This window comes from Vulpes lagopus, chromosome 2 (genome assembly GCF_018345385.1).
Source record: "Vulpes lagopus strain Blue_001 chromosome 2, ASM1834538v1, whole genome shotgun sequence".
NCBI classification, from domain to species: domain Eukaryota; kingdom Metazoa; phylum Chordata; class Mammalia; order Carnivora; family Canidae; genus Vulpes; species Vulpes lagopus.
Genome location: NC_054825.1, coordinates 34,071,925 through 34,097,836, shown reverse-complemented (window position 1 = coordinate 34,097,836; position 25,912 = coordinate 34,071,925). Strand labels below are relative to the sequence as shown.

At 34.7% G+C, this 25,912-nt stretch overlaps 1 protein-coding gene across 5 annotated transcripts in view; it reads left to right on the top strand.

The window, feature by feature from the left end:
- EXOC6 (exocyst complex component 6) overlaps window positions 1–25,912 on the top strand; it is a 221,024-nt gene that overhangs the window by 60,422 nt on the left and 134,690 nt on the right. For all 5 annotated transcript variants that reach the window (XM_041743259.1, XM_041743260.1, XM_041743261.1 and 2 more), the window contains 3 exons: window positions 6,196–6,400; window positions 13,706–13,858; window positions 15,682–15,750. In XM_041743259.1, the coding sequence (XP_041599193.1) occupies window positions 6,196–6,400; window positions 13,706–13,858; window positions 15,682–15,750 (427 nt within the window). The remainder of the gene's footprint in view (window positions 1–6,195; window positions 6,401–13,705; window positions 13,859–15,681; window positions 15,751–25,912) is intronic.

The window sequence follows — 25,912 nt, the reverse complement described above, 5'->3', positions numbered from 1 at the left end:
TTTAGATAGAAGGTATTACTTTTAAAGTCTAGCTTATTAGTTTTTTTCCATAGATCATGCTTTGGTGATGTTTTTGAAAACTCATTGCCAAACCCAAGGTCACTTAAGTTTTCTCCTATGTTACTTTCCAGAGTTTTGTGTTTTATGTTTATGTCTGTCACCTGTTACAAATTAATTTTTGTGAAATCCATTCATGAACATGGAATATCTCTCCATTTACTTAGATTTTCTTTGTTTCTTTCATCCGAGTTTTGTGGTTTTCTTCATAGAGATCTTGTATGTATTTGATTAGATTTATACATAATTCATTTTTTAAAAAAGATTTTATTTATTCATGAGACACACACACAGAGAGAGAGAGGCAGTGACATAGGCAGAGGGAGAAGGAGGCTACCTGCAGGGACCCCGATGTGGGACTCCATCCCTGGACTACGGCATCACACCCTGAGCTGAAAGCAGATGTTCAACCGCTGAGCCACCCAGGTGTTCCACATAATTCATTTTTTGATGCTAAAGTAAATGGTATTGTGTTTTTAATTTCAAATTCCAGATGTTCTTTTCTGGTTTACAGAAAAGCAGTTGACTTTGGTATGTTAACCTGATATTTTTCAACCTTGCTATAATCACTTACTAGTTCTGGGAATTTTTTTGCTGATGCTTTGGGATTTTCTACATAGATAATCATGTCATCTATAGACAAGACTTTTTCTTTCTTTCTTCCCAGTATGATTACCTTTTATTTCCTTTTCTTGTCTTAATGTTTTTTTTAGTGTATGTGCTGCCGAAGCAAGCACTTTTTCTTGTAGTAATGGATTAGCAATGAATATCAGTATGATAGTTAAATCAAAGTGATGAGAAACATCCTTGCCTATTTCTGATCTCATGGAGAAAAACACTGTGGTTCTCACCATCAAGTATAATGTTAGTTCTGTATGATTTTTATTCTTTTTTCTTTTTAAAAGATTTTATTATTTATTCATGAGAATACACAGAGAGGAGACAGAGAGAGAGGCAGACGCACAGGCGGAGGGAGAAGCAGGCTCCATGCAGGGAGCCCGACGTGGGACTTGATCTGGGGTCTCCAGGGTCACGCCCTGGGATGAAGGCAGCGCTAAACCCCTGAGCCACCCGGGCTGCCCGATTTTTATTCTTTTAAATTTGTTAAGGTGTATTTTATAGCCCAGAATATGGTCTGTATTGTTGAATGTTCTCTGTGAGGTTGAGAAGAATATATATTCTGTTGTTGGATGGAGTATTCTGTTAATGTCAGTTAAATACAGTTGATTGATGGTGCTCTCCAGTTTGACCATATTCTTAACTGAATTTATGCCTGCTGGATCTGTCAGTTACTGTTAGAGGAGTTTTGAATTCTTCAACCATGTTAGTGAATTTATCTCTTTTCCTTGCTGTTCTATCAAATTTGCCTTACATATTTTGACACTGTTATTAGGGACATACACATTAAGGATTGTTATGTCTTTTCAGAGATTAATCATTTTATCATTATATAATGCTTCTCTTTATTTCTCATAACCTTCCTTGCTCTGAAGTCTGCTGTATCTGAAATTAATATAGCTACTCCAGCTTTCTTTTGATTAGTGTTAGCATAGTATATCTTTCTCCATCCCTTTACTTTTAATCCCTTTGTGTTTTTATATTTAAAATATAAATAGTGGTTTATAGTAGTTCCTTTTATACAACATATAGTTGGGTCTTGTGTTTCTTCTCCAACCAGAATTGTAGAACTTCTGTAAGAAAATATATGAGGATATTTTCACATTACCTGGGGTAAGCAAAGATATTTTTTAAAAGGATCAAAAAAAAAGCTACTATACAAAATTAGAAATTGGACCTTTAATAAAAAATTTTATTCATCAAAAGACACTTTTAAGAAAATTGATAGGCAAGCCACAGACTAGGAGGAAACATTTGCAAAAATTTTTTTCTGACAGGGTTCATAACCATAATATAAAAAAACCATTTACAAATTAATAAAAAGGAAAAAAAGAATAAAAATAAGGAACTTCTGGTTTCTGGTCTGACAGTAAAGAACTTTGAAGTAATTACTCCTGTCTTTACAACAAGAAGAGGGCTAAACAAAATTTAAAAACTCTTTTAGATCCATTGGAGAAATGAGGTTGTAGGGCAATCTGGTACCCCAGAATTACCTCTAATAGAGAAACAAATAGAGACTGTCACAGTTTATTGAAAGCAGAAGCTACTGTTGGAGCTTGGTAGGAGCATGGAAAGGTGATTGTATACTAGCTTCAGAGATAAAGATACCTGGGAGTCCAGGAAGTCCACCACTCTTCCATGAATTTTAGCTTCAGGAGCCCTTCCAGATTCTCAGAGTGTGGGTCACAGAAAAATACCAACAGAGAAAGAAAAAGAAAACCAGTTTGAAATAAGGCCAGTGAGCTGTCTTCTAGCAAAATTTTGAATGAATCTCATTACTTTAACAGATGTCGAGCTATTAAGACACTATTTCTTCTTGAGTCAGTTTTCATATCTTATGTTTTGTCAAGAACTTTGACCACTTTATCTGAGTTGTTGAATTTATTGGCATAAACTTATTTATAGTATTGTCCTGTCATCCTTTTAATGTCTATAGGATCTGTAGTAATGTTCATCATTGTCATTACCAATATTAGTAATTGGTGATTTATATGACATGAAGCTTATCAATTTTATGCATATTTAAAAAAATCTAATATTTGAGTTTGTTTATTCTTTTGTTTCTATTTTTATTTTTATTATTTCCATTGCTATACTTGGGGTTTAATTCTTTTTCTGTTTTCATAAAGTTAGAAGTTTAGAACAGTGATTTTATGCCTTTTTAAAACTTTTCAATCACTTATTGAAATGATTTGTATAGTAAATATGCTATGAGATAAGTGAATTTTAGCTTAAAATGCCTATAATCCCCCCTAAATGACTATAATTTTCTAGACATCAGTGTATCAGTGTAAATAACAAAGAAACAGACAAACAAAAGCTATAATGAAACTCAACTTCTATTGAAACATTTTCTCTAGGATAGGAAAATGAGTATATTTTTAAAAGTTTAAGATGTACCCAAATATTATATATATCACAATTCACTCTAAAATGTTAAAATCAATATATTTTTAAGCTTTTTAAAAAATTTAAGTAATCTCTATACCCAACATCGGGCTTGAACTTATAACCCCCAAGATTGAATTGCATGCTCTTCCAACTGAGCCAGCCATATGCCTTTCTTTTTTGTTATAAGCATTTAAAGTTATACATTTTCCTCTTAGAACTGCTTTAGGTGTGGTTTTAAAATATTTTTATTATCTTTTAAAAATATTTTCTTATTTTCTTTTTTTCCTCCCAAAGATTTTACATATTTATTTGAGAGAGAGTGCAGAGTGGAGGTAGGAGCAGAGGGAGAGGGATAAGTAGACTCTACACTGAGCTCAGAGCCTGATGTGGGGTTTGATCCCACACCCTGAGATCATGACCTGAGCTGAAATCAAGAGTCAGACACCCAACTGACTGTGCTGCCCAGGCAATCCTTATTTTCCCTTTTTTGAACTTTTGGTTTATTTACAAGTATATTGTTTAAGCTTCAAACATTTGGAGGGGATTTTAAGGATATATTATCATCTTTATTATTAATTTCTAGTTTGATACTATTGGGTGAGTGAACATACTTTGTATAATTTCAAACCTTTAACATTTATTGAGATTGCTTAGTGACCCAGCGTATCATCTGTCTTGGTGGATATTTCATATGTACTTGATGAGACTATGTATTTTCCAGTTGTGGCTTTATTTTATTTTATTTTATTTTTAAATTTTTATTTATTTATGATAGTCACACAGAGAGAGAGAGAGAGAGGCAGAGACATAGGCAGAGGGAGAAGCAGGCTCCATGCACTGGGAGCCTGACGTGGGATTCGATCCCGGGTCTCCAGGATCACACCCTGGGCCAAAGGCAGGCGCCAAACCGCTGCGCCACCCAGGGAACCCCAGTTGTGGCTTTAGCATTCTAGAAATACCAGTTTAGATCATGTTAATGTGAGAGCAGTGAGGTTTTCTTTTTCTGTAGTGTTTTTTTGTTGGCCAGTTCTATCAGGGATAAGAGAGGGGTGTTGAGTTTTCAACTCACATGAAATGTCCTTTTGTATCTTTGGTAATATTCTATGTCCTGAAATCAACTTTGTGTGATATTGATGTAGTCATTTTAGTTATTCTAGCATGCTTATACTAGATGTGTCATGGTATATTTTTGACATCCTTTTACTTTTAATCCTACTCCTTACATTTAAAGTGTTTCTTATCAATAGTATATAGTTAGGTCTTACTTTTTTTCATCCAGTGGGCAATCTCTACTTTGTACATGGCGTTTTAGACTTTTTTTTTTAATTTTTAAAATTTTATTTATTTATTTTAGAGAGAGTGAGGGGGGTGGAGCAGAGAGAGAGAGAGAGAGAAACAGGAGGTGAGAGAGAATCACAAGCAGAATCCCCCCTGAGTGCAGAGCCCACCTGGGGCTTGATTCCAGGAATGTGAGATTATGACCAGAGCTAAAACCAGGAGCCAGATCCTCAACTAACTGAGTCACCCAAGTACTGCTAGACCATTTATATTTATGTAATTATTATTATGATTGACTTTTCAAGTATCTTCTATTTGATACATTTCTTTCTTTCCTTTTCATGGTTGAGGTTTTTTTTTTTTTAGTTTATGTATATTTATCTCTAACTCTATTCACTTACTAGGTATACATCTTTGTTTAACTTTTTAATGATTACTGAGAGCATAGTATTCATGTTTAGCTCATCACAGTTGACTTTCAAATAATGTTATTTTATCAACAATATAAGAAAGTTAGAACAATTGTATTTATTCCCATCCTGTTTGTTGTGTTTTTATTATAATTCACTTGGAACCTACACATGCACACACAAATATATTAACCATAATTAAAACAGATTCTTTTATACTTACCCACTTAAACTTTTCTGTTGTTCTTTTTTTCTTTTTGCAGATCCAGGGATCTGAGTGGCATAATTGCCTTTAACATGATAAATTTTGTTTAGTATTAATTGTAGTACATATCTGTCTGCTGAAGGGAATTTTCTTGTCTATCTGGAAATGTGTTTTTTTAATGTCTATTTCTGAACAGTAGTTTTATCGGATAGGGAATTCTGTTTTTTCAGAGGGTCCCCTTCCCTTAACAATTTAAATATTATGGGTTTGTATTTTTTTTCTTTCATTTTCTGCTCTCCATTGTTTCTGTTCAGAAGTTCAGCTGTCATTCTCATTGGTGTTACAAGATTTGCAATTAGATCTTTTTTCCTTTGGCTACCTTTAAGATTTACTCTATGTATTTTGCTTTTGTAAGTTTGATTGTGATGTGCTTAAGTATAGTTTTCTTTGTAGTTATATTGCTTGGGGGTTTGTTTAGCTTATTTTAAATCTGTGGGTTGATAACTTTCATCAGTTTTGAAAAATTTGGGGCTCTTATCTCTTCATATATTTCTTTATTATTATTTTTTCTCTCTCTTTTCTTTTGGAAACTCTAGTTACATGTATGTTAGATCATTTAATGTTATCCATAATTTCTAAGAACTCCTCCTTTTCTCTTTTTGTTTCATGTTGGATAATTTTACTGTACTAATTACTGTAACCCATTATGTCATTCAGTATGTATTTGTTGAGTTGAAAATAAATCACTCTGTGGCTTTTCACTTGGTTTTTGTGATACTTAATATTATTTCTAAGTGCTTTAAATAGTGTAAAATTTTCAAAAAAAGTCCTTAAAATACATTTTATTTTAACTTGAATTAAATCTGTACTTTTTTGATGTGATGGTCTGTGGATCAGAGAGATATGAAAGCACATATCAAATAACTAAATATTATAATTAAAATTTTTGCAACATATACATTTAAAATATTGTGATGACTATGATAATGCTTATGATGTTACAGATTTAGGTGAAGTGAAATAAGGAAACTATGCTAGTGTAAGTCTTGAATTTTCAGCCTGCAAACTCGTTTATGTGGTTTTATAGTTTGTGGTTAGTAAATAGAAATAAATGTTAATTTTACTTATTTTTTAACCATGTGTCCTTTTTGATTGGAGTGTTAGACTGATTAAATATTTTAACTTGAAGATTAATGTAATAGCTTTTTATAGAGTTTTTTTCTTAACTTTTCACAGGTATTATTCTGCTCTAAAAACTATGGAACAGTTAGAGAATGTATATTTTCCCCGAGTTAGTCAATACCGCTTTTGTCAGCTAATGATAGAAAATCTTCCTAAACTCCGTGAGGATATTAAAGAAATCTCCATGTCTGATCTCAAAGACTTTTTGGAAAGCATTCGAAAACACTCTGACAAAATAGGTGAAACAGCAATGAAACAGGTGAGATTAAAAAGGAAAATTTTAATTTGATGTTATTCAGTAGTCTAAATTAGAGAATATATCCAGAGTTTACTTGTTTTTAGTTATATAAAATGCTTATTTTTGTTTAGTTTTATCCTTTTCATATCTTTCCTGAATTTTGTTTTGAATGGATTTAGTCATCATTTTCTTTTGGTCTGTAGCTCTTCCATATTTAAGTAAGGTCAGCCTATTGACTCACCAGCCTGTCTGTCTCTTGGGAATCTTCCCATGTATGTGGTATTACATTAACTTTTGCCAGCAGTCAAATTTGGTATAAAGTTAGCTGAATAGGCAGCATGGGTGGCTCAGCGATTTAGCGCCACCTTCAGCCCAGGGCCTGATCCTGGAGACCCAGGATTGAGTCCGGGCTCCCTGTATGGAGCCTGCTTCTTCCTCTGCCTGTGTCTCTGCCTCTCTCTTTCTGTCTCTCGTGAATGGATAAATAAAATCTAAAAAAAAATTTAGCTGAATGGCAGCCACAAGGGCAAACGATATTCCTTTTACCTTAAGGTTCTAAATTGCTCTTTTTAAAAGTATTATCTTTGAATTGGCAACTTCTATAGCTCAATAATAAAAAGACAAGGCAGTGGACAAGATTTGGCAGTTATTACTTTCTTTTTAAGATTTTATTCATTCATTCATGAGAGACACAGAAAGAGAGGCAGAGACATAGGCAGAAGGAGAAGCAGGCTCTTCCTGCAGGGAGCCCGAGGTGGAAGTCAATCCTCAGACCAGGATCACGCCCTGAGCTGAAGGCAGACACTCAACTGCTGAGCCACCCAGGTGTCCCAAGATTTGGCAGTTATAAAATTAATGTACCTTCCTTTTGAATCAGCAGTTCTTCTTCTAGATAATTCCCATTAGAAATGAAGAACACGTGTCCTTGTAATGTTCATAGTAGCTTTGTTTAGTTAACCCAAAACTGGAAACAGCCCAAATGGACATCAAAAGGGGGTTAGATACACAAATTGTGCTATATAAAAATACAATGTAATATTACTTAGCAATAAAAAGGAATGAAATTATTGGTATGTACAAAAAATATGAATCTCAGGCATTATGCTGAGCTACAGAAGCTGGACACACAAAAAAGCACAGATTGTATGACTCCATTTATATTGTAGTTCTACAGAAGGCAAAACTAATTAAAGTGAAAAAAATAGAGCAGTGGTTACCTCTAGGTGGGGTGATTGCCTGAGAAGGGACACAAAAGGACTTTCTGAGGAGATAGAAATGTTCTGTCTCATGATAAAAATTGTACGGTTGACAAAATTATACAGTTAAGATCTGTACATTTCAATGTATATAAATCTAACCTCAGTTGTAAAAAAATAATTGGAGTGTGTGTGTATGTGTGTGTATGTGAAGTGAGTAGGTAAAGGTAGATAGATGAAACAATGTGTAAGTATTAATTGCTGAAGGTAGGCGATGAGTACTTGAGAGTTTGTTATATTAATCTGTTTATATTTGAAGTTTTCAGTAATAAAAAGTTTTAAAATGATTATAACTTAAAATTTCTGAGTTAAAATTCCCAATAATCACAGTGTCATAGAAATAAAACAGTGTTCAGCATGCTTTCTAACCCCTAGTTTTCTTTTCTCAAGTATCAGAAACTATTTTAGAGGAGAAGCTTCAGGTTTGGCGAGGTGGGCAGAGGGATGTGTGCTGGTTGGGACCTGAGCACACAGCCAGAGAGTGTACCACCGGCATGACCTTCTCTTCCTTCTCTGGCCAGGGGTTTCTGAGAAGATTTGACCTGATTTGATTTGATTTTCTAATTAAAGAAATGTATCTGTATCAGACTGTTGTCACAACAGAAAAAATTAAAATTCAGTATAAGAACTTCCTCCCTACTTTATCTTTTTAAAGAATTCTGTATAAACCAGATAATCTCTTATATTCCTATTAATTGTTTCAGCTTTGCACAGTGGTCTATGTTAATTTAAGAGATTTAATAAATTTGTTTAGTAAATTGTTTACTTTGAGGTGTATAGATTTTGAAAATTCTTTATCAGGATCACTTTAATAATCAAAACATATGTAATAATGTAGGACTTGTACAATAATGTTTTTAAAAGCTTTAAGAATTTCCTGTTAATTGCTGCTTATCAGTAGATGGACTGTAGCAGATCTGATCTTCAAATTATTTTTGATAGTATCTTTTGTTCACATTGAATACTTGGTTGATTAAAAAAATGTATTTATTTGCTGTAAATAAACAGAAGCTACAAAAGAGAATTTAAGCCAAATTTATTTCCTGCCTTTTTTTTGGAAGCTAGGCCTGAGGCCATTTTCCCTACCATTGGAATGATGGAAATATGGTTATTTGTGGGGAGGAGCATAGGAAAAGAAACCGTAAAAGTATTGACCAGAAGGTTAAAGTTGGAATTTCAGAGTAGTAATCTGGAAAAGGTAAAGGCTAAATTAAGTGTAAGAGAATGAGATTTGAAGCCAGAGTTCAGAAGAATCCAGAGATTCTGAATCTAGAGACTGTCATTATCCCAGAGAACTACATTGGTTAGGAAAGCCCTAGGAAAGTAGAACCAAAAGATTACCTCACTTTTAAGGTAGAATAAAGTGTGGGATTTCATAGCTTTTCTCTGAAGTAATCATCTTTCTCCTCCCTTGTTGACACTTCAAGATACGAATAGAACATGCTTTTTATAATAAAATGAGAATCAGGGGAGCTTCTGATTCTTCTTGTAGCACCTCCCATTTCTTCTCAGGACACTGTTTCTGCCTGATTGCTTCTGATTAGTGAGGTTTTTTTCTGCACCGGAGAGTTCTGCAACATTAAATTCTCGTCTTCACCATCACAATGCTTTTGGTACTTGAAAAAGTACCTAAGTCTGGACAAGGAGTTCTCTGTATGCCATGAGAGTAAAAAACACAATCACTTGGTAAGGTTTTTTTCAGCACAGATGTAAATTATAGTTTAAAGTTCATGTTCTATTATACAGTCTAAGTTTCTTTTTTTTTTTTTTTCAGTCTAAGTTTCATTATTAAACTTATCCTCACTGACCTGTTTTTCATAACCAGTTTTGTACCTTTTGCCTAGGCATTCTACCAAGTCATGGGCCCTGGGATTTGAGGTTTATGAGAATTTCCTGCTGAAAGGGAATATACTCTTCCTAGTTTACTTCCATTACTTTCTTGTAAAAAGAATCAAGCCCCCTACCTCTGCAACTTAAAGAGACCTTTCATTGCAGAAACCTTTCCTATTCATGTCTTTTTTTTTTTAATTTATTTGATGGGGGGTGGGGCGGGGAGGGTGAGCAGGAGGAGTGGAGGGAGAGGGACAAGCAGGCTCCCCACAGTGCAGGGAGCTCATGTGGAACTCTATCCCAGGACTCTGGGATCATGACCTGAGCCGAAGGCAGATACTTAACTGACTGAGCCACCCAGGCGCCCCTAATCATGCCTTAATTCCATTATCTTTTGTCCCATTTTTGGATTTACTTGTTATATATTCACTTGAATATCCTGTAGGCACATCAAACCTAGCATTTCTAGAAGTAAACTCACTATATTCTTACAAAATTGATTTTTCCTATATTTCTTATGTCACATTGTAATATGTCCTACTGTCATAAGCCAGAAACTGGGGAGTACTTTAGACTTTTCAGGAGTATTTATATTCTTTATGTAATTTGTTTCTAAGTCCTACTTGGTAACTGTCAATTCTGCTTCTTAATATCTGTAGATTCTGTGTCCTCCTTTCTACATACCTGGACTGTTGTTACATCAAATTAACTATTCCCTTATTTCTAGTTTTTTCTCCTTTTGCTTATTATTCTAAAATGCAGATATGACTACTTTCTCTTCAGTGATTCCCAGTGACCCTTTACCTAAATCTAAATTCTTCAGTATGAAACAAAAGCCTCACCTCCTGATATTCCTTCTTCTTGTGATATAACAGTATTGGATCTCTTAAAATTTCTGAACGTACAATTTGTTTCTTCTACCTAGAATGCTTTCCATTTCCCCAAATTTCATGTCTGAAGAATTCCTGCCTTTTTCCCCCAAAATAGGCTCGCTTAAGCATCACCTTGTCTTTGGAATCTGCCTTCATTTGTCCTACTTCTGCCAGCAAAAGATGGTCTCTTTCTCCTTGGTGTATATATCCCTTATACTTTTCACACTATTATTATAATTATTTATTTTGTATCCTGACTAGACAGTGAGGTCTTTTTTTTTTTTTTAAGATTATTTATTTGAGAGAGAGAGAGAGAGCATGTGAGAGCAAGCATGAGCAGAAGGGAGGAGCAGAGAGAGAGGGAGAAGCAGACTCTCCACTGAGCAGGAAGCCTGATGTGATGTGGGGCTCTATCCCAGGACCTCAAGATCATGACCGGACCAAAGGCAGATGCTTAATCAACTGAGCCACCCAGGTGCTCCTAGACAGGGAGTTTTTTAAGTGAGGGATTATGTCCCATTTATTTTTTACCTTTCTGGGATCTAGTACCATGCCTAAAATGAGTGGCACAAAAAGTCATTTTTTTGAAGGATCTTAGAGCTGAGTTTAGCTTCTCCGGGGAGGATTTTTTAAACTAAAAAACAGGCTTGTACTTTATTTTTTAAACGTCTTTTTAATGTGAGAGATGAATCCACTATGAGTAGTCAGATGTTTAACAACTAAAATTCATGGTCTCGGTTCATATTTTCCATATTACATTTTCTAGTATACATTTTAATAATATCCTTTAGGAGGAAGCAGGAGACTAAATGGTCAAATAAATCTGGGTTAAAGTTAAGTATATTTCTGTAGTTATGAATTATAAATCTAGAAAGGGGATACAATATAGGATGCTTATTTAAATTATTTGAGCAGGGGATCCCTGGGTGGCTCAGCTGTTTAGCACCTGCCTTTGGTCCAGGGCATGATCCTAGAGTCCCAGGATTCAGTCCCATGTTCAGGCTCCCTGCATGGAGCCTGCTTCTCCCTCTGCCTGCGTCTCTGCTTCTCTCTCTCTCTCTCATGAATAAATAAATAAAATCTTAAAAAAAATAAAATAATTTGAGCATAGAACCTTTTTTCAAGACATAGATACTATGAAATATTAGTTTTGTACATAACAAATTTAGAAGCAGTGCTTTTAAAAAATGATTTGTACTCTGGAAACAGAAAGCCATTAACAGAGTTAATTTGGACAGCTTGATGCTGTAGTTCCTTCTGTGAGGTTAGTGGACATTTCATAGAGTTGGGATTTTAGCCAAAGAGGGAACCAGTGCCTTCTACCAACACACATATGCCAACTCAGGAAGTAAATGATCCAGTGTAACTTCAGAGCTTCAGAAAATTAAACATTTTTTCATTACTGTTAATCAATTGAAGTTAAGGCAGGATATTTTATGTACATTCATACATGTGTCATTTCTTTTTTAATTTTTCTGATATTTTAAATTTTATGTGGCTGGTTTTTCACTTAAAAAAGAATTAGTGATTATTATTTTTAAAAAGTGACAATATTCCAACCAAAGGTCATTAAAATAATTGGATCCTTATTTGACTTGACTTATTGAAATGAAGAGGAGTATACTGTTTGGTAATTGACATAAAGCTAACGCTAGGATAGGAAACAAAGTCTAAGTAATGGAACTATTAGATATGGACTTCAAAATTTGCATAGTCAAGGAATTATAAGACAAGCTTGAGAATTTTGGCAGATCATTGGAAACCATAAAGCAAACCATCTGTAAATTCTAGAACTGAAAATACGTTACAAATTAAGAACTCAGTGTGTGGTTGACAGAACATGTTAGACATAGCTGACAAGAGAATTAATGAGCCAGAAGTTAGGTCAGAGGAAAATATCCAAATTGAGGCTCAAAGAAAGAGACAAGAGGATGGAAAGTAAAGAGTTTAAGGACATATAGATAAGATAGGAAGATTTAACATTTGTAATTATAGCCCCAGAGGAAGAAGAAAGAGATGGACATAAATATAGCAGATCTTAAGCTGTCGTTTCAAAAAGTTCATTGAATTTGAAGCAGGAGAAATACAAAAACCCCATATTTAGGCATATGATAATAAAATGTTAGAAAAATAAGGAAAAGAAGAAAAATTATCTTAAAAGCAACCAGAGGGAAAAATTTATTGCCTTCAAAAGAATAGTAATAATACTAATATTTAGCCGATTTCTTAGCAAAATTAATGGAAGCCAAAAGATAGTGAGCTGATATATCTGAACTGTAGATAAACCTTATCTGTCAACCTAGAATTGTTTACCTACCAAAAATATCTTTTAGAAATGGAGGTGAAATGGGAGTGCCTGGCTGGTTCAATTGGTAGAACATATGACTCTTGATCTCTTGGGGTTGTGAGTTTGAGCCTCATGTTGGGGGTTAGAGTTTGCTTTAAAAAAAATGGAGGTGAAATGAAGATATTTTTTTCAGATAGGAACCTAGAGAATTTATTTCTAGCAGGCCTACATAAAGGAATTATTATTTTCAGACAAAATTATCTCAGAAACTCAGAGATGTAGCAAATAAACAGGGCAACTATTTTGGGTAAAATTGCATATATTACATTGGCTATAAAAAACAAAACATCTTGTGGGGCTTACATATTTATAGAATTAACAGTGCAAAACAACACAGATGTAGAAAACAGCACAGATGTACATTGACAGATGAATGGATTAAGAAAGTGCAGTATATATACATACAGTGGTGTATGGTATATTATTCAGTCCTTAAAAGGAAACTGTGAGGTATCTAAAATAGTCCAGTTCATAGAATCAAAGAGTGGAATAGTGGTTGCCAGGGACTGGGAGAAGGGAAATGAATTACTAATCAATAGGCATAGAGTTTCAGTTAAGCAAGATGAATAAGCTCTAGAGGTCTGCTGTGCAACATTGTACCTCAGTCACCAATGATATATTATTAATATATTAATATTAGTATATGTTAATTATGTAATAATGCATATACATTTAAAAACATGAGACTAGATCTCATGTTAAGTGTACTTACCACAGTAAAATGAAATTTTAAAAAGAATGGAAGAAGATAATCAAGAGTAGAAATCAATATAATAGAAAAACAATACGTTAGGGAGGACCAACAATGCTGAAAGTTGATTCTTAGTCTTTTTTTCAAATAATACTGATAAGCCCTGGCACAACTGTTCAGAAAGAAGAGTGAGAGCATAAATAAAAAATGAGACATCATTCCAGACCCTACACCCAAAGGCATTAGAAAGATAGGAATATATGAAATTCTTGAACCAATTTTATACCAGAATAAATTTTATAATCTGAAGTTTTCCTTTTTCCCAAATAGGCACAACAGCAGAAAACCTTCAGTGTTGCTCTGCAGAAGCAAAATAATGTAAAATTTGGGAAGAATATGTACTTAAATGATAGAATTCCAGAAGAAAGGAAAGAAATTGAATTGAAACAAGGATTTGAGGAAGAGGATGAAAATGAAGAGGAGGTGATGGGAGTTCCTTCCTTCCTTTTTCCCTCTCTCTCTCCCTCCCTCTTTTTCTTCTTCCCTTCTTTTTTTTCATGAATTTTTTTCTTTTGAGTTGTCATGTATGTCTGTGTGACTCTCAGTGTTCCCATGTGCAAATTGAATTTATATAGATCAATTTGTGATGAGCTATTAGAGCAGTGTGTCATATGAAGTATTAGACTGCATAATTGAGAGGTAAACAGGATATATTCTAGATTATATTAAATAAGCCATAGATAGTTGACCCTAGGTATTCTGCCATAATTAACAGTAATATTGTAAATGTAATGATTTTTTTGTAGTGATCACTCATTTTAATTATCTGTGGCAAACATTTAATTTCATGATGGGCTTGGCTTTGCTGTTTAGACTAATTCTGGAAAGCCTGTCTTTTTTCCCCCAGTTAGTATTGAGATATTGCAAAAATGGTTCAAATGTGATTAAAGTTTTTTAATCTTAAAAAAGTCTTAAGTCTAGAAAACTTGAAATTATCTTTAAGTTCACTTTCTTTCATCTTCGGTATCCAGATTTATTCCTTTTTTTAAAATAATTTTTTAAAAAGATTTTATTAATGAGAGACACAGAGAGAGAAAGAGAGGCAGAAACACAGGTAGAGGGAGAAGCAGGCTCTATGCAGGGAGCCTGACGTGGGACTCGATCTGGGGTCTCCATGATCATGCCCTGGGCTCAAGGTGGCGCTAAACCTCTAAACCACCTGGGTTGCCCTCCAGATTTAATCCTAATCTTACTTGCTTCTTTTACTCTCTACACAAAGTCTCTGTCACCTGACTTTTTATCTTTTCCTTTGAGTGTGTATGTTTCTACTATATGCCTGAGGATGAGTGAGACTATATGTATTTCTTGTGTGTGTATATGCACACGTGTATATGTGAATGTGTGTATGTGTGCATATGCAGTGGATGTCTGATATTGTACGGGATATAGACAAATGAACTGCCTTAGTATAATGTCTTTTTGTTTGTTTGTTTATTAAAGATTTTATTTATTCATGAGAGACACAGAGAGAGAGGCAGAGACACAGGCAGAGGGAGAAGCAGGCTCCATGCAGGGAGCCCAATGTGAGACTCGATCCTGGGACTTCAGGATCACGCCCTGGGCCGAAGGCAGACGCTCAACTGCTACGCCACCCAGGCATCCCTATAATGTCTTCTTAATATGGAATTAGCGTGTTCTGGTTAGTCTCTGGAAAATAAATGTTTTTGAAATTTACTTTTTTATTCTTTTTTTAATCAGTATTCAAAGAGTCTCTGTGTTCTCTTCTCCCAAGCATGTTCAAGACAAGTCTCTGTCCTTTAATGACCTTATAATTTAAAACACTCAACAATGATGATAAATACATAAGAATGAACTATTGAACAAATACCAAAATAATTACAAAGGCATTGTGTTTATACCATAATGTTTTTATAGTTGATAAATATAACATGAAGTCCATGATTCCTTGTCTGTCTTTAACTTATATTACCCAACAGTAAGCCAGTAGCTTGATAATTTTTATTTTTTTATTATTTAAAAATTTATTTTGAGAGTGGGGAGGGGCAGAGGGAAAGGGAGGATCTTTTTTGATAGAGAGTGAATGTAGGTGGAGGGTGGGTGGGGAGAGGGAGAGGGAGAGAAGGAATCTTAAGCAGGCTCCATGCCCATTGTGGAGCCCATTGTGGGATTCAATCCCATGACCTTGAGAGTATGACTTGAGCTAAAATAGGGTCAGATACTTAACCAGCTGAGCCACCTAGGCATCCCAACTTTGATAATTTTTAAAATGTGGTTTTATTTTTCAGATCTTAACTGTTCAGGATCTGGTTGATTTTTCCCCTGTTTACCGATGTTTGCACATTTATTCTGTTTTGGTGAGTATCTTTCGTATATGTATTTTGTGTCTGTATATCCACATAAGTATTTGTATAATAAAAAAGACATGTATGCATTCTAGGACTGCTTTTCTAAAGGTTGACCATAAGCTCAGTGAACATAAATATTTTAAATATCCTCTGTGAGTAAGGCACTTACTCTTTTAAGTTATCATAGTCTGCTTTCAAGTGATATATCACTTCATCTTTATTATGAGAACCTTATACAATAGTATACTTATAATAGTATACTTCCATTTCATTCTTCTTGCATATCCGCTGTGTTGTATCACAGTTGCTTTTAAATATATTGCTTCTACATTTGTTTACTCTTTTTACATTGCATTTTTGATTAAACAATTCTTTAAAAAAATAATAACATTATTTTGATATAATTAATATACCAAAAAATTTACCCTTTTAATGTATACACTTCAGTGGTTTTAGCATATTTATGAGGATGTGCAACTATTACAGCTAATGCCAGAAAATTCCATTTCTGAAGAAGGAAACCTTTTTTTTTTTTTAAGGATTTTATTTATTTATTCATGACAGACACAGACAGAGAGAGAGAGAGAGAGAGAGAGAGAGAGAGGCAGAGACACAGGCAGAGGGAGAAGCAGGCTCCATGCAGGGAGCCTGACGTGGGACTCAATCCTGGGTCTCCAGGATCACACCCCAGGCTGAAGGTGGCGCTAAACCGCTGGGCCACCATGGCTGCCCTGAAGAAGGAAACCTTTTACCAATTAACAATCACTCCTCGGGTCCCCTGGGTGGCGCAGCAGTTTGGTGCCTGCCTTTGGCCCAGGGCGTGATCCTGGAGACCCAGGATCGAATCCCACGTTGGGCTCCTGGTGCATGGAGCCTGCTTCTCCCTCTGCCTATGTCTCTGCCTCTCTCTCTCTCTCTCTCTCTCTGTGACTATCATAAATAAATAAAAATTAAAAAAAAAAAAGAATAAAAAAAATCAATCACTCCTCAATGTCCCCTACCTCTAGTCCTTGGCAACCACTCATTTCTTTCTCAATGGATTTGCCTGTTCTGGATATTTCATATAAATAGAATCATAGTAAATATGGTCTTTTGTGTCTTAGGCTTTTTTCACAAAGTTGGAAGTTAAGGTCATTGATTGAGATCTTTCTTCTTTTTTAATACAGACATTTATAGCTATAAATTTCCTTCTAACCACTGCTTTAGCAGCATTCCATGAGTTTTGTTTGGTATGTTGTTTTTGTTTCCATTCATCTTAAAATATTTTCTAATTTATTGTTATTTGTTCTTTAATCCACAGGTATTTAGGGGTGTGTTGTTTAATTTCCATGTTTGTGAATTTCTCAAAAGTTTTTCTGTTACTAATTCCAAATTTAATCTTACTGTGGTCAGAGATCATATTTTGTATGACTTCAGTCCTTTTAAATTTATGGAGGCTTGTTTTATGGCCTAACATATGGTTTATCTTGGAGAATGTTCCATGTGCACTTGAGAAGAATGTGTTTTTTATGGAATTGTTTTCTAAATCAGAAGACTGGAGTTACAAATTATACTGTCTTTATATTTACCTCTATATCACTTAACTGGTACCCTATTTCTTCACGTGAATTAGAGTTACTACATAGTGTCCTTTTATTTTTGCCTTTAACTTTAGTATTTCTTTTACGGAAGGTCAACTAGCATCAAATTCTCTCAGTTTTTGTTTATCTGGGAATGACCTAATTCCTTCTTTGCATTTTAAGAGTAGTTTTGCTAAATATAGAATTTTTGGTCTTTTTCTTTCAGCACTTAGAAAATGTCTATGGAAGGCATTTAGATTTAAGGCATTTTGAGGTTTGGATATTCACTGAAATTGGATTAATTTGAAATTGAAATAATTGATGGGGCACCTGGGTGGGTGAGTCAGTTGAGCATCTGCCTTTGGCTTGCGTCATGATTCTGGGGTCCTAGGATTGAGCCCTGCATCGGGCTTTTGCTTAGAGCCTGCTTCTCCCTCTCATTCTGCCTGCCACTCTACCTGCTTATGCGCGCACTGTCTCTCTCTCTCAAATAAATAGTCTTTAAAAAAAGAAATAGAAATAATTGAAAAAATGGTAATTATGTTAATTAGAGTAAATAGAATTATCTTCATTAGTTAACATCTTTTCTTTTAGCCCCCTATTAAAAGACAGCTCTATACTCATGAGCTGAGTAAAAACAATAAGCACAATATCAATGTGAACTTACTGTTTTACAAATTAATGATGTTTCAAGTGTATTGAGCCTTATTGAATAATGTAAAAATTGTTTTCTTTTTAAAGCTATAATAAATTGTACTATTGAATAAAAACAATAATGCTTGTAGTCTGTTCTATGATGAAATAATTCTTCAAATGTGTATGGTTATAAAGTAATTTAACTGCTCGGATTCTTCTCAGATTTAGTATTTTATCTTTTATAACATCAGGTAGTAGTATATACATTTAACTGCATTTATACCTGAAGCAAATAGAGGGTGGGATCCGTCAAGATTACACTGCTATATGTAGTAACTTGAAAAATTGGCTTCCTGGGCAGCCCAGGTAGCTTAGAGGTTTAGCGCCGCCTTCAGCCCAGGGTGTGATCCTGGAGACCTGGTATGGAGTCCCACTTCAGGCTCCCTGCATGGAGCCTGCTTCTCCCTCTGCCTGTGTCTCTGACTCTCTCTCTCTCTGTGTCTCTCATGAATAAATAAATAAAAATCTTTAAGAAAAAAAAAAAAGAAAAAAGAAAAATTGGCTTCCAGTTGTCTGATCTCAATTTTTTTTTTTACTTTGTTTTGTTTCTAAACTAGATTATACTGGCTTTTAATCAAGATGAAGTTCTTAATTATCTCATTTGTTAAAGTGGCTTGTGTGGTTTGATTCTTTTAAAAACTCCTTTCAAATTAGATGTTTTCCTATAGGTTTTTGGATTTGGTGGAGAAGAATGCTTTTTGGCTTGATAATGCTTAATTTTTCTGTCTTCTATGGGCCCAGTGAACTGCAGAGTGCCCAGAGGCACTTCTGTTACTTTGTATTATCCTTCTTCTACATCCATATGATCCACAAAAATAGTGGCCCTATGAGTGTTGTTTATTGTTCTTTCCCTAGTGCTTTTCATTGCATTTGATATTTCATAAAATTTTGCTAAATTAGTAGCTGGCTCTTTAACACCACACTCAATTTTTAATAAAATTGTTTTATTTATCTTTATCCTGGTATTTTATATCAATAGGCACTAAGCTCTTTGCAAAAGAATAGATCTTTACATCTGATGCAAAAAAGTATTGAACCAACAGATATTATATGAGGTTTCAGTGTGGCTTCCTTGAGAATGATACATTAGGTATTAAATTTTGTTTCATTGTTCATGATTTAAAATTAAAGAAACAAGCACAATTAAATGATCAAAAGAATTAAAAGTCAGTGGTAGAGAACCAATAGAATGATAGAAGGTTTTAGACTCCAGTCAGCCTTTGTGAGTATTCAGAAGTAATGTGATTCAAATACTTAAATACTCAAAATAAGGGGATCCCTGGGTGGCGCAGCGGTTTGGCGCCTGCCTTTGGCCCAGGGCGCGATCCTGGAGACCCGGGATCGAATCCCACATCAGGCTTCTGGTGCATGGAGCCTGCTTCTCCCTCTGCCTGTGTCTCTGCCCCTCTCTCTCTCTGTGACTATCATAAATAAATAAAGCAGTGCTCTTTTTTAAAAAAAAAAAAAAAAAAAAAATACTCAAAATAAATGATTACTTTCAGAATTTATGTTACTGTAATTAACTGTTGGTTTATAATTTTCAGTAACTTAATTTTAGTTCTCTGTAGATTTTTTGTATCTTTATAATATACAGAATTTATAAATTTAAGGAAGCTGAATTTTAAAATATGTCAGTTTTCATTAATTTTTTTCCTTTCTTTTTTTCCTTTCTTACTGTGTGAGGTTTTACTGTACTGTATGTGTAAATAAACTTTCATTAGCATGAAAACTTCTGGTTGGTATATATGACCTAAAATTGTAAAAGTAAAATGGCCAAAATTTGTTAACGCTGATTCCTTATTATTATTATTATAATTACTTTCTTTTTTCTTTAAAGATTTAATTTATTTATTCATGAGAGATACAGAGAGAGAAAGAGAAAGAGAGAGGCAGAGACATAGGCAGAGGGAGAAGCAGGCTTCATTCAGAAAGCCTGATTTGGGACTCGATCCCAGGACTTCAGGATCATGCCCTGAGCCAAAGGCAGACACTAAACTACTGAGCCACCGAGGCATCCCTATTTAATTACTTTCATTTGTTATTTCATTTAAGCTATTTTCTACTAGTAACTGGGAAAATTACTTTTCTCGGTTGATTTTCTTATTTGCAAAATATGACTAACAATTTATAAAGCTATGTTGGGTATTAAAGTAAATAAAAATAATAAAGTGCTTTAGCATAGTACTCAGTATATAGTATCACTCAGGTAATGATAAAAGGATTATTGTAGGAGGGTTTCATTAATATATAGTATTTGGAGGACTAGGTCATGTTTTATGCTTTTTTTCTTATTTAGAGAGGTAGAAGAAGAAGGAGGAGGAGTGGGGTAGTGGGAAGGGGAGAGACAAAATCCTAAGCAGGCACCAAGCCTAGCACAGAGACTAATATGGGGCTTGATCTTACAATGCTGAGATCATGACCTGAGCCAAAATTGAGAGTCAGATGCTCAACTGAATGAGCCACCCAAGCACCCTAAGGACTATATCTTTTGATTTTAAGTCCGTTTTAGCCAAAGAACTCTATGTCCAAAGTCCTTAAGGTATCATTTCCCAAGATCTGTTTGATCAAATGTCTGTTCCATGAAAGGAAAATAGGTATATTGTGGGGAAAAAAGGTTCTCTTTGGAAAATGCTACAAATAGTATCTACAATATAACTTGTCATTTCTAAGGCTTTGAGAAATCCTAAGAGTTATGTGAATTTCCTTAGCTGGCTATATTTAAATTTTATGTGTTCAGAGACCATTTTTCTTAAAATAAGGGATCCTGAAGGTAGTGTGAGAATTGTTATCCTAGGGATTTCAGGGATTTTAAAGACTTTCCAAAGGGTCCTGGCTTATAATTTTTAAGGAAAGAATATGTAGATCCTCTGCTTTTTCCTAAAAGTGATCTGTCTGGGAACCTTGGCCTCCTTTCTCTTACTTTTGGCACTCTGCCCAGATGCCCTTGGATCTCTTTTATAACAGTTGGATCTCTTTTATAACAGCTGGAGGAAGTGCCTCAGAGTCTTCCGTCCTGGGGGAGCATGAATCTTTACACTGTATTGTAGTGTTTTTGCACTTTTCAGATGTTCTAGATAGTACATATTGTTTTGTTTTTATAGTTGAGATAAAGGCTTAAAACTTTACAATATATATTTGGAATACAGTGTTAGAACATTTTCTTTATATCGGTTAAGGAGCTTTCACCGTCATTGTGCCCTTCACTGGGTCATCAGTCCTAGTATCTACCTGATACCATGCCTGCATTTGCTCCCTTTTTTCCCTATTTGATGCATACCATAACCATGATATTTGATACCTTGAGATGAACTCTGAGTACAGAGTTGTATCATGACATAGGATGTTAGTTGTTGGTGTGACTGGATGTACTTGCATCAATAAAAGAACATGTTTCTCCCCTTAAAAAAAAAAAAAAAGGAAAAAGAAACACCCCCAACCACCATCCCTCTGCAATATAACTTATCGTTTAGAGTTTTACTGTGAGATCAGGCTGAAGCCTGTCTTCTTGAAGACTTTTTTGCCTGAATTGGGCACTGCACTCTCTCTTGTACTTTCCTCAATTCTTGAACAGTCTCCCTTTTGAAGACTTTCTTATTGTATCACTTGGTGTCTGTTTCTAGAAAAGCTACCTGAGATATTATGTTAGTTATCTACTATTGCATTTATTATTTCACAGGGTCAGCTGTCTGGAAGTGGCTTAGCTGGGTATTTCTGGCTGAGGTCTCTCATGAGGTTCCATCAAGGTGTCAGTGAGGGCTGTAGTCATCTGTAACTTGATAGGGCTTGGGGTATTTGCTTCTGTTATGACTGTTGGCAGAAGGCCTCAATTCCTTGCTACATAGGCTGTCTACAAGGCTGACTGATAATCCTCATGACATGGCAGCTAGCTTCCCCAAAATGAGTGATCTGAGGGAGGTTGAAATGGAAGCCATAATGTCCTTTATAATCTAATATCAGAAGTGACATACCTTTACTTCCTTTTTTAAATTTTTATTTTTATTTCTTTAAAGATGCATTTATTTACTCATGAGAGACAGAGAGAGAGAGAGAGAGAGGCAAAGCAGGCAGGCTCCCTGCAGGAGTCTGATATAGAACTCGATCCTAGAACTCCAGGATCACACCCTGAGCCAAAGGCAGATGCTCAACCGCTGAGCCACCCAGGCATCCCATACTTCTTTTTAAAAAAGATTTTATTTTTTATTTTATTTAGAGAGCATGTGCATGAGTGGGGGGAGGAGCAGAGGGAGAGGGAGAGAAGCAGACTCCGCACTGAGGGGAGCCCAATACAGGGCTCTATCTTATAACCCTGAGATCATGACCTGAGCTGAAACCTAGAGTCAGGCGCTTGACTAACTGAGCCACTCAGGTGTCCCACCTTTACTTCGGCTATATCCTACTGATCATATAGATCAGCCCTGGTAGAATGTGGAACAAGACTACACCAGAGATCTTTGGGAGCCATCTTGGAGGCTACCATACTTACTTCATAAAAGAAAGACACATCCTTCACTGATACCCATAGTATTAATCCATCATTACTACTACCATTGTGCATTATCTTGATGTGTAAAAATTCCAAGATGCCAAATAAAGGAGAAGTCTCCTTTAATAATTAATTAAGGGACTATATACATAAGGGTTTCTTTCTTTTCTTGTGCAGAAAAGGGTAAACCATGTTAAAAATACTATATCTTGTCCTGTGGTAGGATATTTTTAGTTCTGGTTCATGGTATTTAGTAATGACATAAGTGGGAGTAGTGAAAATTTTCATTTAAGGTCCCGATCTCTTTTGTTCTCCAGCTGTTGACAATGAATATATAATACTTTTATGAGGGAGTACTATGGAAGTACAGAAGTGAGAACATAGGAAAATTTGAAAGCAAAACTGTATCCTATATGTTTAAATATAAACAGTGCTTTTGGCTGATCTTAATACACATCCCTAGGATGTGTCATTTGCTGTAAAGAAAAACCTTTAAACATCCAAAATGATATGAGTTAGTAAAGTGGAATCTTTTAAACATGACTAGAGTATTTTTAGGGGCCGCCAGAATTTTGAAGTTATATTGACTAACCATTCTTTCATGTAAGTTGTGATTCAGAAACAGTTAAAAGCCATTTTGCCAAATTGTATCATAAATGGAAGTCCAGTTACATGTGTGATATTTCTTACTTCATATTAAAATAAAATAAGGGGCGCCTAGGTGGCTCAGCGGTTGAGCATTTGCCTTTGGCTCAGGGCATGATCCTGGGGTCCTGGATTGAGTCCCACATTGGGCTCCCTGCGTGGAGCCTACTTCTCCTTCTGCTTATGTCTCTGCTTCTCTCTGTTTGTCTCTCATGAATAAATAAATCAAATCTTAAAAAAAAAAAAAAAAGCTGGCTGCCAGACTGATTAGTTTCTAGAATGATCACCATATTTAACAAAATTAATGAGTTGTTCCTGACTTTTATACTTGATTTTATTTTCTTATTTCCAAAATTTAGCACCAAAGGTTTATATATGTCCACATATTTACTGAAGGCATATTGTATTTTTTTATCATACTCCTCTTTTTGTAAATAATTTAGAATTCTATGTGTATATTACATTGCATTATTTTTTTTCATTGCATTATTATAAATTAAAGAGAAACATCAGTTAAGTAATGAGAAGTGATTTATTATATTGTTTTTAAGTTTCATGAATGGATTAAACAATCACATTGAGTTTAAATAATCTTAATCTTGATGACTCTTGTAATTTTATAATTTATTCTCAGTGGTTTTCATAATGTTCCACAATGCATATTAACTTTTGAATTTGAAACATGAAGTTAGACTTTTCCTGAGGGATAGTAAATACAATTGACTTAAAAGTTTGACTGTGAGGACTGGCTTTGCTAATTAGGTTTTAGGGTGGGCATTTATTGGTTAATTAAATACACTAAATCTGCAGCTTAGAGTTTTTAACTAAAAAGTATGTTGCTGAGACGCCTGGGTGGCTTGGTCGGCCCAGGTTATGATCCCAGGGTCTTGGGATCGAGCCCCACATTGGGCTCCTTGCTCAGTACGGAGTCTGCTTGTTCCTCTTCCTCAGCCCCTTTTCCTGCTTGTGCTCTTTCTCTTTCTCAAATAAAATAAATCTTAAAAAAATAAATAAAAATTTAAAGTATGTTGTTAGTTCCTGAAAAAGCCCCATTCATCATGTTAAGATATTCATTTCCAATAAAAATTTACTTTTGGTTATATTAATTTAACATAATAAACTTAGGTTGTATTGATCAGTTATGTACTAATTGTAATGATAATTCAGCCTAGAAGGAGAAAACTACCTTAATGCCTAAAGCTTTATGGCCTCAAAAATAAAATAAAAATACAAACATACTACATTAGAAAATGTAGTATTAGAGGAGTACCTGGCTGGCTCAGTCTGTAGAGCATGTTACTCTTGCTTTTGAGGTCATGAGTTTGAGCCCTACAATATGGGATAGAGTTTACTTAAAAAAATAAATATAGCATTAAAAAAATAACATGTTAAATTTGAAAAAAATCTGTAAGGGTGGTAGTCTGGAATGTAAATTTAAAAAGTGTGGCGGGGGGCAGCCCCCGGTGGCTCAGTAGTTTAGCGCCTCCTTCAGCCCAGGGCCTGATCCTGGAGACCTGGGATCGAGTTCCATGTCGGGCTCCCTGCATGGAGCCTGCTTCTCCCTCTGCCTGTGTCTCTGCCTCTCTCTGTGTCTCTCATGAATAAATAAATAAAATCTTTATAATAGTAATAGTAATAATAATTAATAATAATAATAATAATAATAATAATAAAAAGTGTGGGGGATGTGTGCCTGAGTGGCTTGGTTAAACATCCAACTGTTGATCTCAGGTCAGGTCTTGATCTCAGGTTTGTGAGTTCAAGTCTCACATTGGGCTCCATGCTAGGTATGGAGCCTACTTTAAAAATAAAAATAAAAAAAATAAAAATAAAAATAAAAATAAAAAACAAAATAAAATAAAATAAAATAATAATAAAATAAAAATAAAAAATAAAAAACAAAAAACTAAACTTTCTAAATGTGAAAGAAGAGCATGTTCACATATTTTTTAAATGATGTGAGTAACCATTGGATTGTTTAAATGAGGATGTAATAGTTTTATTTATAATGTACTTGAAATTATATCCTTTACATCTATTTAAACTCCTGGTGAAAAAGGTTTAGGTACCAAAATAAAACTGTGAGGGGGACCATAGTATTTTTGAAATTCTTTTAACTGAGTACAAAAATACTGGAAGAACTGCTCTGAGGGATACCTAACTAAACTTACTTTCTGCATTGTGAGTTTATTTTTTATGGCATTAAAAAAAGTCATTTTTTAAAAAGATTTTATTTATTTGATATAGAGAGAGATAGCAAGCGAAAGCAAGAGAGAGCATAAGTGGGAGGGAGGAGCAGGCTCCCTACTGAGCAAGATCCTGGGATCATTACCTGAGCTGAAGGCAGGCACTGAACCCACTAAGCCACCCAGGTGCTCCAAGAAAAGTAATTTTTTAACTATTTAAATATTAAAGTTTTCAGAAAAAAAATCTTTTTTTTTTCAGTGAAAATATGAGTTTTTATTTTTTTCCCCTATTCGATTCTCTTTTGGAGCCTTAAGTAGGGATATGGGTTCTCAGCCTTTTCTTCTCACTCTGGATGGATTGTCCTTTAAGCAGAGAGGAAGACAGAAAAAATGGATCTATAGTCATTCATTTACTTGTTCAGTCATTATTCATTCACTCAGCAAATAGTAATTGATTGCCTTCCATGTGCCAAACATTGTGTAAAGTGATAAGGATACAGTGGTAAACTAGTTGGATAGGACCTTCTTCTAACAGACTTACAGTGGTAAAGATAGATCTTTGTCATCCAATATGGTAACTACTAGCTGTGTGCAGCTATTTA